This window comes from Ricinus communis, chromosome 3 (assembly GCF_019578655.1).
Source record: "Ricinus communis isolate WT05 ecotype wild-type chromosome 3, ASM1957865v1, whole genome shotgun sequence".
Lineage (NCBI taxonomy): Eukaryota > Viridiplantae > Streptophyta > Magnoliopsida > Malpighiales > Euphorbiaceae > Ricinus > Ricinus communis.
Genome location: NC_063258.1, coordinates 33,072,409 through 33,087,098, shown reverse-complemented (window position 1 = coordinate 33,087,098; position 14,690 = coordinate 33,072,409). Strand labels below are relative to the sequence as shown.

General features: G+C 34.2%; 3 protein-coding genes across 3 annotated transcripts; 1 reads left to right on the top strand and 2 right to left on the bottom strand.

Annotated features, from left to right (window-relative positions):
* Positions 1–199: 199 nt before the first annotated feature.
* LOC8282070 (fasciclin-like arabinogalactan protein 3) lies at positions 200–1,548 on the bottom strand. The gene has a single exon (XM_002527924.4). The coding sequence runs from the start codon at positions 1,413–1,415 to the stop codon at positions 468–470; it is 948 nt and encodes a 315-aa protein (XP_002527970.2). The 5' UTR covers positions 1,416–1,548; the 3' UTR covers positions 200–467.
* A 4,541-nt stretch (positions 1,549–6,089) lies between these two features.
* Positions 6,090–6,949, top strand: LOC8282069 (flowering-promoting factor 1). Its single transcript, XM_002527923.3, has one exon. The coding sequence runs from the start codon at positions 6,341–6,343 to the stop codon at positions 6,677–6,679; it is 339 nt and encodes a 112-aa protein (XP_002527969.1). The 5' UTR covers positions 6,090–6,340; the 3' UTR covers positions 6,680–6,949.
* Positions 6,950–12,540: 5,591 nt separating this feature from the next.
* LOC8282068 (transcription factor MYB1) lies at positions 12,541–14,118 on the bottom strand. Its single transcript, XM_002527922.4, has 3 exons — positions 13,637–14,118; positions 13,425–13,554; positions 12,541–13,299 (listed from the first exon to the last, which is right to left on the bottom strand). The coding sequence occupies exons 1-3, from the start codon at positions 13,767–13,769 to the stop codon at positions 12,720–12,722; spliced, it is 843 nt and encodes a 280-aa protein (XP_002527968.1). The 5' UTR covers positions 13,770–14,118; the 3' UTR covers positions 12,541–12,719.
* Between the last annotated feature and the right edge of the window lie 572 nt (positions 14,119–14,690).

The following is a 14,690-nucleotide window of genomic DNA, read 5'->3' as shown; positions in this document are numbered from 1 at the left end:
TGCCAGAGATAGGCTTCTGGTGGTGATTTTATCAGTCAAGCAATGTCCTGCATGCTCAATGCAAAACAAGTTTACCAGAATACTGAAGCAGAAAGGAAAACGTTTCGTGTATACCAATTTGACGCTTGGTAGCACTTTTTGATCCTCAATGAATTGCACTGAGATTGTGTTTACTTTCAATCGAAAGCATCAAGTAAAATGATAAATGAATGGCCTAGGAAGGTTCGATTTAAGGTTTCTAGATGCAATATAGAATTACATTGGCATGTTGAATTGGATAAAACGAATGAAGTCCTGACAAATTTGAATCCCTAAGTTTGGCAGTTTTTAAATCAGGCAAAACAAAGTATGCCCGTATTAAAAACAAAAGAATGAGGATCTTACATAGAGTTGAAGTAGAAAAGGGATGATTACAGATAGAAAAGGATTTACATCACTCATTTTCCAGAAAAGATTTTGTGAAAAGCTTAGAAACCCATCATGCATGCCACCAATCCCATGGCAACCGCAACAACACCGTCTACATGCAAACGTGAGGAACCTGAGTGAGCAGGTGCAGCAGCCGGTGTCTCATCAGCAGGCGTTGAGTTAGGCTGTGGAGGAGAGCTAAGGGGTGCATCAGCGTTAGGTGCTTCTGCAGCAGGAGTAGGTGCCTCGGTTGGTGCATCATCAGCAGCTGGTTCCTCAGCGGCAGGTGCAGGCGCCTCGGCGGGAGTCTTAGCTGATGTTGGAGCAGGAGCAGGAGCAGATGCTGTCTTTGGAGCAGGAGGCGGTGGAGGAGCCATGTTCTCGATCCCTGGAGCCTCAATAACACCGCCTACTTGAAGCACCGAAATGTTGTAAGGCTGTGAAGCCACTGATCCTTCAAGAGATACAGTTAGAGGAGCACCCTTCACCGCAGACCCAAACACGATTCCATTAGGAGTCTTTGTAACATTTAAGAAACCTTGTTGATCGTTTGCACTTCCAGTTGTCTGATACAGAGTTGTAAGAATGCTGCTCTGTTTTTTAATATTTTCAAGCTTCTTTTGATCATAGTAATCAAGAATGACATGGGCACTCAATATCCTCTTGACAATGTCAACTGGTTTGCCAGAAACACCACCGATAGCACCGTTACTGACGGCAAGGACGGTGATGGTTTGGCGGCTGTTGATTTGTTGGGCGAGGCCAGTTTGAGTAAGGAGACTGTTGAAGGTGCTAAAGTCGGGGTAGTTAGAAAGAATCCTGGTGATGTTGAAAGCCGTAGAGGTTGAAGAGAAGATGCAAAAGAGAGCAAGGAAGAGTAAAGAAGGGGTCTTGGACTCCATTTTTCTTTGTTCTTTTAACAAAAAATTAATGGTGATTCCGATTGACCCCTTGGGAGTTATTGGATGCCCTGCTTCATCCAGGAATATCGAGGTCTTCTTATACATGTTAGAATGAATGATATGAGAAATGGGTTCTTGAAAACTGGAGGTTCGGAGTGAAACTCTCTTGTCCACGTTACAGTTCTATAACAGGTTTCACTATATTTGGAGGAGTGGTTATTATTTCAGCTCTGTGAAATGTGAAAGTTTTGTGTTAAAAATAAACATCTCGTCTATTTAAATCGGTGACCGCCTGTTAAACATGATATAGCCAAATCATGGTTGTTATTCTTTTTGTTTGTTCTGAATATTTCAGTTGTTGCTGTTTGTATATAGCAATTATTTAGTTTCATAACTAATCCTAACAGCTCGAATTCTAGGATCAAACATGACCCATCAATAGCAATAGTGACATTCTGTTATCCAGCCAGCTTCTTTATCGGGATGAAATAGTGACGACATTTTCAGAAGACTGTAGGCCACTCTAATTTTAAGTATCGACTGAGGCTAGAGGTGTAGGAAGAAGGAAGAACTTCATATCCATCTTCTTCTGATTAATAATCCAAGTACTTCACCTCTTGAACGTTTGATCTTATATTAGTTAAAAAAGAAAAACACATGGATATATGGCTAAAACAGCTGGTAGAATTGATTTTCTTTGCTAAGTAATGAATTAAGTTAACATGGTTCTCCCGTACATCTCAAAGAAATCAAAAGTAATCAACTTGATTCTTCCATTTACTTACATGGTGGAAAAGAATTCATATTAATTTATTTCCACAGCAGATTGAGACATCTAAATATAATATTATTATAAATGAGAAATGACATCTCTGAATAGACGTTTATTAGAACTATATTAAAAAAGAAAAGGAATATGTGGTTTCTAGTGATTCAGAAATGAAGTAAACTATATTAATGATAAGAAAAATCCAGTTGAAAAAGATGAATAATAAAAATGAGTTAGTTATATATAAGGAATAAATCCAAGGTTCTCATCCTACTGTGATTTAAATAACTCTTTAAATGGGAATATGGCATATTAACCAAATATGAGATTGCTTGGAAAAACAGAACTATAAACCTAGCTACATTATTCAATTCCTGGGTTTTATTAACAATTCAGTTTAATTGATAAAAAGAAACCTAGCGACATATTTATATTGTATATATACATTTTATTCTCATTCCTTTGAGCTTTTGCAATATTCCTTAAAGCCAGGATCATACTTTGTTGCTAATTCAAGTTATACCTCATCCAATACCCTTTAATTAACTTTAACCTTATTCCCTTAATCTTACTTTATCACACTAATAATAATAATAATTATATGCTGTCTGCTTTAATTATTAGCTAATGCTGCTTTTGCTTATAATTCCTTTTAGATTACTTTTGTATATAACTAATTAAAATGTTTTTGGGTACATATACCTCAAAACATAGAGATCAGCTTTTCTTTTAAGAGTGGGGGTATCCAACAAAACCATAAATTAAATTAATTAATAGAAATGTACATATACCACAAACCAAAAGAACCAATGGATCTGATTTTCCTTATTAATATGTCATTTGGTACATATCTTAGGTCAGCTACCACCAACAAGCAGAATCCGAATCTCCATTAGCTTAAATAACGCTTTACCACAACTAAACCATGCATCTTAAACATAAAATACGCCACGCGTTGCCGTCGCTAAAAGCTCATCCGCCGCCTTTGTAACGTGTAATCATAGCTGTTAAGTAGATGAACTCTGTTTAATTTAGACGTATTTTTACTCTTATAAATGACTAAATACATGTTTTTCACCACTCAGATTAGTGTTATGATTGATCATTTTTAACAAATCCAAGAGGAGCTTTACACATTTAAGAACTGATGTTTAGAATCAACAGTGGATCCCAATAGTAGTCTGAATAACCTGAGGATGCAAACGAACTTTGCCATCGTAGTGATTTTAATTAAGCAAGCTAGCAAACGTTAGGAATGATCCTGGGCATGAGATGAGAAAACAGGTAGGGAACATAACAATCAGCTTTGGGTTGATTCTCAAAAATGAGTTAAAAGGTAAGTGTTTCAGATAAGGTTTGTTGTGTACAAGATAAACGTGGTAAATTTTGTCCCCACAAAACCCCTTAAAGCATGGAAGAAACACAAATAGAAAAGCAAATGAAAATTCTTGCTCATCATCTGATTTTGTCTTCCAAAATTCAAACAGCAGACATGTGACATATTGCTACCTTTATCCTTCGAGGATAAACTGCTGTGAAATTTGTTGCCAACTGCCAACTGAGATATTATATTTGCAACAGAAGCTGAATTCTGATAAAGATAGCACTCTAGTTAACATATATATGCTGTCTTTATCATAATTCAGCTTCTATAGTATTTCTAGTGCTGCAACTATACATTAATTTACCTTAGCTGGAACTTAATGTGAATGTCATGGTATATTGTATTGGTTTACACTTATATGTTCGCAAAATTAGAATTTATCTATATTTCTCTTGAAGAATAGAATCGTAATTCTTTTTATTAAAAAAATTTCCGCCTTTAAATGAAATTGATTGTCTCGTACAAATCCCAAAAATTAGAATTACGTAAAGTATGGAATGACATGTGTAGGACTATGAATCAAACGGAGAATAATCTGAAAACAAAAAAAAGAAACAAGAATAATATAGATTGGCACCACTTGAGGATTTAGTAAATCAGAAAAATAACAAGGATGTAATGAAGGGTCTGTATCACTGTGATCTGATGGTAGGGGTAAAGAGGAACAAGTGATGCTTTCTTCTTGAGGCTTTCATTCCTGAAGGCATTGCAAAGTAACTTCCATTTCCTTCAATTTTATAAACATACACACAGACTTCATTCTCTGAAAAGTTTTTGGGACCATAATCTTACTCTATTTCCTTCATTTGTCTTTCAATTTCATCCTTTACACCTTACTTTTTTTCTCTATCATTTACATTTTAATATACTTCATCTGTCCTTAAAAGATAGTTCATTTTTAATTTATACAGATTGCAAAATATGTAATTTTCGATAATATTTTGTTAGTAAAATAAATAGTTTATCATTGAAATTTTAATTTAAAATTTATCTTCACTTTTATCATCCATTATTATTGTATTAATTATATCTAATAATATTGATTTGGAGCTTAGCAATTCCTAATGCGGTTGTTTGATGGTCATATGGCAGTAAAAGAATTGATGCTCCTGTGAGGTCCAACAAGCAAATAAGGACGTTTATGTGTGTATATATATATATCAATAGTACAATTAATGAGCTTAAAATTGCTTAATTACTTGATAAATTTACATATGATTCTGAACTTAATATATAATAAACAGTCACTATCTATTTAAGCATGCATAAAAAGGTTTGTCAATCATTAAATACGATGAATACGTAATTTTTGTTTTGTTTTGGTTTTGGTTTTGAAATCGAAAATAAACTGTAGTTTAAGATAGAAAGTAAGGCATGCAGGCATCATATTAATCATAGACGAGAAATATCCAAATGACGAGAGAGGATGAGCATGGGAATGATAGATTTGACAAGACTGAGGGAAGAGGGTCCTCTTCCTGGACCATTTGAGCCCATGTGATCTCATGTGGGCATTGTTAGAAATCCCAATATATACATAGTTTTGTTTCATCATTTTTCTTTTTATTTGGTTTGACAATGGCATTCCAAAATCAGTGCGGTGGTCCTCTGACCCAAGTATTATACCTTATATTACTTTTTAATAGACTTTCTTTTCTTTCCCTCTTCCACCAATAATTTTTGGAGAAGAAGAAAAAGGCATATTTATATATAATATAAAGAGTTTAATACTCACTTTTGACCATTATTAACCTTTTCTAATTTATATCCACAAGGAAGATTAACTTTTTATTTGACTTTACCATTAGATATTGTCTAAATTATTAAGGATTAAACTTATAAACTAACTACGAGCAATAGATGATTGAACAATAATTCTGTCCATACAACAAGCGAGATGTTTCCACCTAAGGAATTGTTGAAAGGAAAACCTTTAATCTTTTTTGCGGATGTAATATTCTTTTCCTTCATGTAATTATGAAAACTAAGTTAATGGCAGAAATTTGAATTGAATTAAGAAATGAGAGACGGAATGGTTTATGTTTAGAAATAAATTAAGGGTATGCTCCAAAAAGAAATTGGCTGATGAGATTAGCTTATTTCCACAGACGTCAGTTCATATAGGACTGAGAATTTTATGTTATAATAATGAAGAATATTTGGAGGCTGACATCCTGTTTTATTCTTGTAACTGAAGCTTGAGCTCAAATTAGAAAGGCAAGAATAAAGAAAGAAAAGGGTTTTAAATGTTAAGGAACAGCCAATGATGAGTAAGCAACAAAAGAAATTAAAAGAAGCAATGCATGCAGCTATCAGTTGCCTAACCCACCAACAAAAAAGAAATTTTTGCTAATCTTTACCACTCACTTCACGTGGATATCTCGTGATGTGAATGCTAACATCTTTTAATCCCTTTGACTTTTAAAAAACAGAATGTCTTTGTAATATTTGTTCGCGATTCCCTCAAGCGAAAATCCATAGATTCTTTACATTCTTAAAGATAAAACGAAAGAAAAGAGAGATTCTTCTCCCTCCCACCATAACCCAACCCTACAGATGGTACCTGTGCCCTAAATCACCCCCTATAAGCATCCCTGTACCCTCTTATTTAAACCATTTTGGACCCACTGTATCTAGATTCTGTACCTTAACCCCAACATCCTTATAATTACTCTTCCTTTCAACCCCACCCAGTATTTTCTCTTGTTTTCTTCTGATCCTATTCCGCACTATATATACCCCCCCGTTCCCTGCTTCACTTCTCATCAGCCCACTTCTACTCTTCTTCCTCCTCGCAGACCTTTCCCTAAAACCCTAAATTCACACTAACACTTCCTCTAATAATTTAAACCAAACTACTAGTTCCGCATATAAAGAATGTCGGGGGTTTGGGTTTTCAAACATAATGGAGTGTTTATCTTGGAGAATCCTGGAGCTGAAGCATCTGAAGGAAGACAAGGAGGTTCTTCAAGGAGAAAGGTTCTAGTGCACTTGCCATCTGGTCAAGTTGTAACTTCTTACTCTTCCCTTGAGCAAATACTCAGAAACTTAGGTTGGGAGAGGTATTATGGAGGTGATCCTGATCTCTTCCAATTCCACAAACACTCTTCCATCGACCTAATATCTCTTCCAAGGGATTTCTCCAAGTTCACTTCTGTTTACATGTACGATATTGTCGTCAAAAACCCCAACATCTTCCATGTCCGTGATATGTAAGCTACCCGGCCCTATGCATTTCTGCATCTGCATATCATAATGCGTGGACTGCTCTTTTCTTTTTCCTTTTTGTTTTCTTTCTTTCGGGGCATTGTCAGCAAAATTGGTTCTAGAATTGTGTGTTATCTTCCTTAATATATGTAGGATTAACTCCACTGCTAGCTAGCGAGCTAGGTTCAGAACTTTTCCTTGTTTACAATAAATAGCAATAAAAGTGGAACCTGAAGATTGTACTGTTTATGGTTTTCTTAATTTATTGTATTCGTGTAATGCTTTTTATGCTTAAATCTTTAAGCTGTTGAACTGCTTTTGTTTCGCGAAAGAACTCATGGAGTTTCATATCAGTTTTATATGCGTTTCCATTTAACGGGAATTCTTTCTTTGTCATCCTTTTTATATATTCTGCGAAAAGAATGATTATAGAACCTGTTTCGATCTATAACTTCTGCTGCGCCATGCATGTCGCCTTCGAACAGAAAATGCTGTCTGTATCTAGCAAAGAGACAATAGCATCTGAGTATGTTGGTTTGGCATGGCTTAATTGGTGAGTATATGGCTATTAAGATTCATGACAGAGAAAGGGGGTAATTTACACCTTTTTGGGCTATGGCCCCAATTGATGACAACCTCTTCACGACTTACAAATCATGCATTTTTGCCTCCATCTAGTAGACCATGATTTTCTTTTCTTGCTTTTTTAGTTAGTATTTACAACCCTATAGAATATGGACATCAGTTCCCAAAACAAAAGAGACAAAGAAATCAGCAAACTAGTCTTCTGTGGAGTTTATAATTTTGACAACTTTTTTTTTGTTTTTGTTAACAACGAGATACATATATATATATATATATATATATTTTAGAAGAGATGAATATGTGATTATTGATTTTAATGGACTATGGACTATGGACTTGTAATAATTATGGAGAGTTGTGATTTTATATAAACATAATTACTTGTATGGTCTCCTCATCGGATTTTGTGGAAGCATTACTTTTCTGAGGCTATGAAATTTTTATGACGGTTTATTTTCCTTCAGGGAGATGTATTTGTTCCCCAAAATTGGCTGAACTTACTCCAGTTAAAATTGAGTTTTTTCACAGGGCTTGTATGTAAGATTGCATCAGTATTATAAATTTTCTTTTCAAGTTTGGCTGGGTTGCTATCGATGGGAATTGGTGTGCCTTTTGCAATAGATTTAGTGAAGATGCTAATCATTTGTTCATCCATTGTGCTTTTCCTTGGAGAGTCATTTCCTTAATTGGAGGGTATTAATTTTAGTCTTTGCATTCTCTTTTAAAAAATGTATCAATGGCATTATAGTGTTAGTGCGAATACGCAAAGAACAAATTGGCTTAGTATATGATTTGGTGTCTTCGGTTCCATGGTGATGATGCAATACGAGGCTTTGTTCTGGAGATCCTGGTCACAGTCTAATACTCCAAGAAAATCAGTGACATGTAAAAATTGTATAGACCATTGTTGAGAGATTGGGCTGTAATGATGAATTAATTAAAAGGATGAGTCTGAAGTAGCAAATGATGTTTGTGATGGATAGGGATAAGAAAAGCAATGATATGTATAGAGAGAGAGAGAGAGAGAGAGAGTACTGATGTTCCTAATAAAAAAGAAAGAAAATGTGGGGCTTTTGAAAGGGAAAAGATGGAATCTGTCATGCAATCATATATGTACTTTGGAAAGAAAGGGTCAGGTCTGATTGGGTGATGAAGAGATGAGATGATGCTTCTAAATGTGAAGGTCCCCCAAGAAGTGAGGACTTATGGGCTCTCACGTGAACTGCTCCATCGCTTCTTGTGCTACGTGTCCACCTGGGATTCGCCTACAGGGTGTGTGGTTCTGCACGTGGTACCATCATTTTTACGGTCTTTTCAATTGCTTTCTTTCAAGGTTATTATCACACCCTATACCTATACTTATACTTATAGATATGTGACCACATTTGCTACCAACAATTCACTCTGCAAATCAACTGTCTGCCTGTACGTACCGGTTTTCTTATCTCACACTAATTAAGTAATTAGTGTTCCATAATATCATATCCCTATGGCCCCATCTGCTATCGTTTCACACACGTTATATTTAGCTTTAATGTTCTCTACTCCTCATGTTTTTCTCTTTTTGCCAAAAAAAACCCACTTTCTCAGACTGCAAGTTCTAAAATCATATTAAAGCATCCAGTTCTTGTTAATTATCATTGGTATATATATATATATGTGTGAAACCAATCTTGTTAGGCCCCAAAGGAATGACTGATTGGTTTTTTTTTTTTTTTTACTTCTTTTATAACTAGAAAAGGAGAAAAAAAACAGCTATGTATAATCACATGCACTTTTTTTTACTACAAAATATTCGTAAAGCCGTAGCCAATTTAAATCAGATTAAGCCCGTCACACAACACTAATTTGGAAATCAAACAGAAAGATCCAATCAAATCAAGGCTCTTGGATACATCAATGATTGGAAGTATAGCCGTCTTGTTTAATTATAATTTAAATTTGGTGGATCGGCAGTTGTATAATATAAGATTGGCCCATCAAAAAGAAAACCCATTTAAGCTTAAAGGAAGAGAAAACCGTAAAATTTATAAAAGCATAATACCTTGCATAAATGCGCCTAAAATTATAATCCAGGTCCAATAAATTTTGAAAACTTTCAATTGGGCATATAAATTAGACACGCATAAAAAAATAAAAATATATCTCTAGAATCTTAGATTATATATATATATATATATTAAGAAAAAGAATTACATAATAAGCAGCCAACCGAGGTAGTAACGACTAAGAATCTGATGGCGCTTTCACCGTATAATATATTATTAAATTCAATTTCAGGCATATGATACAAACATGATTTTATTAAATAATTACAACATTGTCAATATATTTAAAAAAGAAAAAAAAAAGATTTTCTTGCCACTGAAAAAATAGAAGAAAGTTTTGGTTTGTTGTTAAATGCAAAGAGATGATTAAGTTTAAAGTACCTTTTGAGTTTTTCTAAAGGGATAATGTCCAATTTGGCCACTGTACTTATCATTGAAGTTCAATTTGCCCATTTTTTAACTTTAGGGTCAGTTTAGTGCAAAATTCTACATTTTTTATTCAATTAACCCCTAATTTCAGTTTTACAGTCTCTTTTAAAAAATAAAAAAAATATTTTACAATATTTTATTAGATTTATATATTAAGTCTTTATTATATATTTTTGAGTTCTGAATTTATTAGTTGAGAAGAAAAATCTTAGATAAAAAAGAATGCTGAAATTTTTTCATCAAAAAGTTGTTTTTGATTCAAGTGTTTTTTTAAATCTAAGCTTTTGAGAGCAACCACATTTGGCACAGCTGAAAGAAGCAAGTTTCATATATGAAAGAAAAGAAAGAGAAGGAGAGCTACAGCATTGAAGCCAAAGCCAAAAGGATGAGAACTTTCTAATGGGCTTCAATTATTTTTGGGCCATTATAAGTAACATAGATGTCCAAAATTTATGGTTGTTGGGTTATGTTTTCAATCTCAATCCAATGCATTGAAAATGACAGGAGAGCATTATAAGATCTCATGGGCTTGGAATCACCATTCAAGGTTGGAGTCACCAATTACTCCTGAAATTATTGTAATCGATTGAGCATCAACTTGTGGCAACACTTCATCTTTGTCTTTTATAATTGCTATTGTTGAACTTTTTCAAAACAAAAATTTGGCCGGCATACTTGTAAAAGGGGAAAATAACAGAAAAAAAAAAAAAGAATAATTGGAACAAGGAGAGTAGCGGGTAGGGGAAGAGAAAGGGTGGAATTCTACTTATTTTGATTTTTATTTTTCACTTAATTAATTATTATTGTTTTATTTTTTTAATTAAAATTTTAAACTCCTAAATACTCTTAACTAATGGGATAAGGAGAAAAAATTTCTGAAAAAAATAAAAGGAAGAAAAAATAAGTTATTTTATCTAATAAAAATAGGACCGTCTTCTTGACTAGACGTGTGTTGTATAAATTAATAAAAATGGAGTGATTTGAGCTAAAAGCATAAAATCTTATGTTAAATTAGCCCTTAAAAGTTTAAAAGAGCCAAATTGAGTATTAGTAATAACTTCAGTGGCAAAATCGGATTTTTATTCCTTTTCCAAAAACAAACCTTTTGTGTCTTTGTGCTATGAAATTAGCATATCTTTCCATCCTCGCTCGCACCTATATTGTCTTTTAACTATTATATGTCCATTAATGGATTTTAAAATAAAAAGCTACATAATATCTTTCTTAACCTTTTATTTTATCACCTTTAATTAGTACTATAAAGACTTTAGCTCTCCATAAACAAAAAAAAAGATACATCAGTTTTGTGACAATTTTATATATATTTGAACTATTAGTTAACTAACATAAAGACAAGACTCCTTCTTCACTCTTTTATATCTGTGTATCAAATATAGACTAATAGGTCATAAAATGTGACATCATATACGAAATGGAATAATAATCCCTAAAAAAATAGAATAACTATGCTTATTCTTATACAATTTTATTTCCACCCTTTAATTTTTGGACTTTAAACTATTTCTGAACAAATGATAACTATATACATACACATATGATAGTATAATAAGTTGATTATGGCAGTTGGTGGGTTAGTAGTTGGCAATAGTAATGGTGATGGTGATGTATAATAGAAGATGATGTTTAATGAATTTAAGATGGACAATTAAGAAAATATATATATTAGTCCTTAAAGTATGGAAAAACACAGTACAAGTATTTTACAAAATTTAAGAATAATAATTTCATGTAATAATTATCCTTCGTCTAAACTGATCCAAATCAAATTATTACATAAAATGGTTATCTTATTACTTAAGTATTTCATGAATCTAAACTAGAGTAATAAAAAAGGGGAATAGAGAGACATGGCATCCTTTCATAATCCACGCTAGAGTAACGAGAAAAGCAACAACCTTCAACGTAATTTGTGAGTTGTAACCATCCACCGCAAATCAGATTGAGGGTATTATCAGCCATTTCGGCCTCTGATATGCTTGGGGATTATTATTTTCTTTTCCTCTCTAGTTGCAAAGAAAAAAATACTCAAGGACATCTAGTTTAGATTTGATTTCCCAAAGACTAACAATTTAAAGTCTCCATGATCTTTATAAAGAGGCCACACTTTAGTTTAGTTAAGAGTATGCTTGTTGATCTTGTATTTTTGCCTTAATGGGCTTTATACCTGTTGTTAAAAGAGGACAACTACCACTAAACATTGTCTTTGTGAGAAGTGTTAACTTCCTATTGCTGGCTCCAGAAGAAGATTGTAAAATTGATGAAATAATTTACTCTTAAAAAGATATTCGGTGTCTATTTCCAAGTCATGTGGAGACTGCACTCCATAATTTAGCATCCAGAACCCTTAAAGTGAGTGAACCCATCAGGCCTAAGATCCCTCCTTTGTAGCATCCATATCACCTCCGGGATAACATCTATATTAAGCTTGACATAAAACACTTTCTGGAAGCCTAGATTTCCTTTCCTTTTTTGTTAGTCATTAAATTTGTATTGACTTTTTGGGGGAAAGGGAAGTTAGTTGAAACTTGTAACTACTCAAATTAGCGCTGGGTTAATTGCTTGATTCGCGACTAACTTGTATTTTATTTTTTTAATTCTAAATATTAATATGAAAGTTGGAGCACCATTCCGTCCTATTATCTATGTAATTTCAATTGTATTTGGCTTTTTAGCACGTGATGATTAAAATTATAGAAACAATAAACGTCGCTATCTTGGCAGATGGCATATTCAATGAGAATATATGAGGAAAAATTAAAAGAGTAAGAAATTTGCATGCCAAGAAAATTGTGAAAAATTAAAGTGAAATATGTTAACCTGAAGAATTGTTTTTATACAAGCATGGTTGGGATTCACTCCCATATAAAGGGTCATCTTATTAAGAAGGAAGAATGATGAAACTGCGCACACATATATCATCAAGCTGTAGGAGCAGACAAGTAGTAGTATTAGTATTAGTATATACTCTAGGCCATCCCGGACCAGTCCACTCCCGAATCAAGAAAAGAAACCAGCGACATCATAGCTGATGAATCCAAGTCATCGGTTTGTACGGATTCGTCTCTATCCCAGTTCTCCTCTGGAAACCGATCTGATACATCACTCTTCAGCATTCCATTTATATTGACATCACTATCTCCTTCTCTGGCACTGTTAATTGCATAGTCGGTATCCTTGGCGGGGAGGCCGGAATCAAGAATCTGACAGAGATCTTCCACATCAAAATCCAATAGGAAGTCGGATGAAATGTCATCCCCGGATGCCCATGATGGTGATAGGTCACTCGATTGATCAGTTCCATAGATCCCAGTATTAACTTCAGGTTCATGCAGTGCTGTGGCACCAACCCCATTAGTGCAAGTCAGGTCAATACTTCGACTAGGGCATGGTACGGCCTCATCGCAAGGTTTCACTGCCACCGGGTTCTTATCAAGTTTAGGGAGGGTTAGTTGCATTTCCTGTGCTTTCTTGGATAAATTGGAGTTCCAATAATTCTTTATTTCATTATCTGTTCGCCCTGGAAGTCTCCCAGCTATTAGAGACCATCTGCGTGCAGATAATGAGAAAGAAAATCAGTTAAAAAAAACTTAAGTATATAAGAGTTCCTTTTTGGAACACGTGTTTGATTTGAAGAAGAAAACAGAGAAAGTGATTGTTTATGCGTACAAAACCTGTTGCCTAAGAGCTTGTGGAGCCTGATAATGAGTAGTTCTTCGTCATCTGAGATGTTTCCTCTCTTAATATCAGGTCTCAAGTAATTCAACCAGCGAAGCCTGCAGCTCTTTCCACATCTCTTTAAACCTGCATAGACTTATAAAATTGAATTTCGGCCGAAAAGAGCACAGGACTGTAACAGTAAGCAATTGACTCGAGTAAAACAGACCTGTTTTCTTGGCAACATTGCTCCATTTACCTTCACCGTGGACGGAAATATAATCAGTGAGCAATTTGTCTTCGGCAGCAGTCCATGCTCCTCTGTTTAGACCATCCTTGGAAGAGCGAGGTGTTCTTCCCATATCGGTGTCTCTGTCTTTCGTTCCGAGTGTGTGCTGTACTGAAAGAAGAGAGAGTTAGCTAGCTGTAATATTGAAGAAAAGTGTCACCTCGCTGCCATTCTATGCTGTCCAAGTGACTCATTCTTTATAGCCGTGTTGGTTCATCATCGACCAAGAATATTTCTTTCGTTCAAAAACTCAAAACTAATTTAGGAACGTGAGGCTTTGAAAGACCACGTGACACTTGAGTTTTTAAGGTTTTTTTTTTTTTTTTGCTCTCAACTGTTCAGTTCAACCTTCAATGTTTTATAATTACAAGGCATTAACTATTTCTACAGTGTCGCTCAAAAGGATTTGGTTGGCACCTACCTATCCATCTCTTTTGCAATTTTAGCTTACATAAGCTTGTAAATACCTTAATTTAGTTTTATTATATTGCCTGCTCTTTTAAATTTCTTGCACACAACGTAGCAAAACCTATCTCTGTGGAAAAAGTAAAAAGAGCTGTATAATTGAGGGAACCAATCTTCATAACGGTCAAGAAACACACAGTGAAATTTTGAATGAGTGAGCTTGAGAGCTGTACAATGTAAATCAAGAACACAAGATAAAATAATTGATTATCAAAATAATTAAGTTGAGAATTGAGACCAAATGCAGATGGGTTGGGTTTTACGTTTTGGGTAACGATTTTGTGGAGTTTATTATTGAGTTGTCACGCCCCACATCTTTGGAGCTTGCCTCCAAAATCAATAAATTTTTGGCTTAAAAGAAAAAGAAAATGGGACCATGTCAATATACTGGAAATAGTCATATGCACGTGTATTAAAACCCAAATTAATTGAGAAATAACAAACACCACAATAACGGACATCCAATTTCCATTATTCAATCAATTAAAGGAAATTCCCCCCAAAATAAATACTCTGATTATGCAAAGAC

What these genes read in the sequence shown, in the direction of transcription:
- LOC8282069 (XM_002527923.3), top strand. Translation starts at nt 6,341, where the DNA reads ATGTCGGGGGTTTGGGTTTTCAAACATAATGGAGTGTTTATCTTGGAG.
- LOC8282070 (XM_002527924.4), bottom strand. Translation starts at nt 1,415, where the DNA reads ATGTATAAGAAGACCTCGATATTCCTGGATGAAGCAGGGCATCCAATA.
- LOC8282068 (XM_002527922.4), bottom strand. Translation starts at nt 13,769, where the DNA reads ATGGGAAGAACACCTCGCTCTTCCAAGGATGGTCTAAACAGAGGAGCA. An exon ending in CAATGTTGCCAAGAAAACAG is followed by an intron (nt 13,555 to 13,636) that starts GTCTGTTTTACT and finishes AAGTCTATGCAG; the next exon opens with GTTTAAAGAGATGTGGAAAG. An exon ending in CACAAGCTCTTAGGCAACAG is followed by an intron (nt 13,300 to 13,424) that starts GTTTTGTACGCA and finishes ATCTGCACGCAG; the next exon opens with ATGGTCTCTAATAGCTGGGA.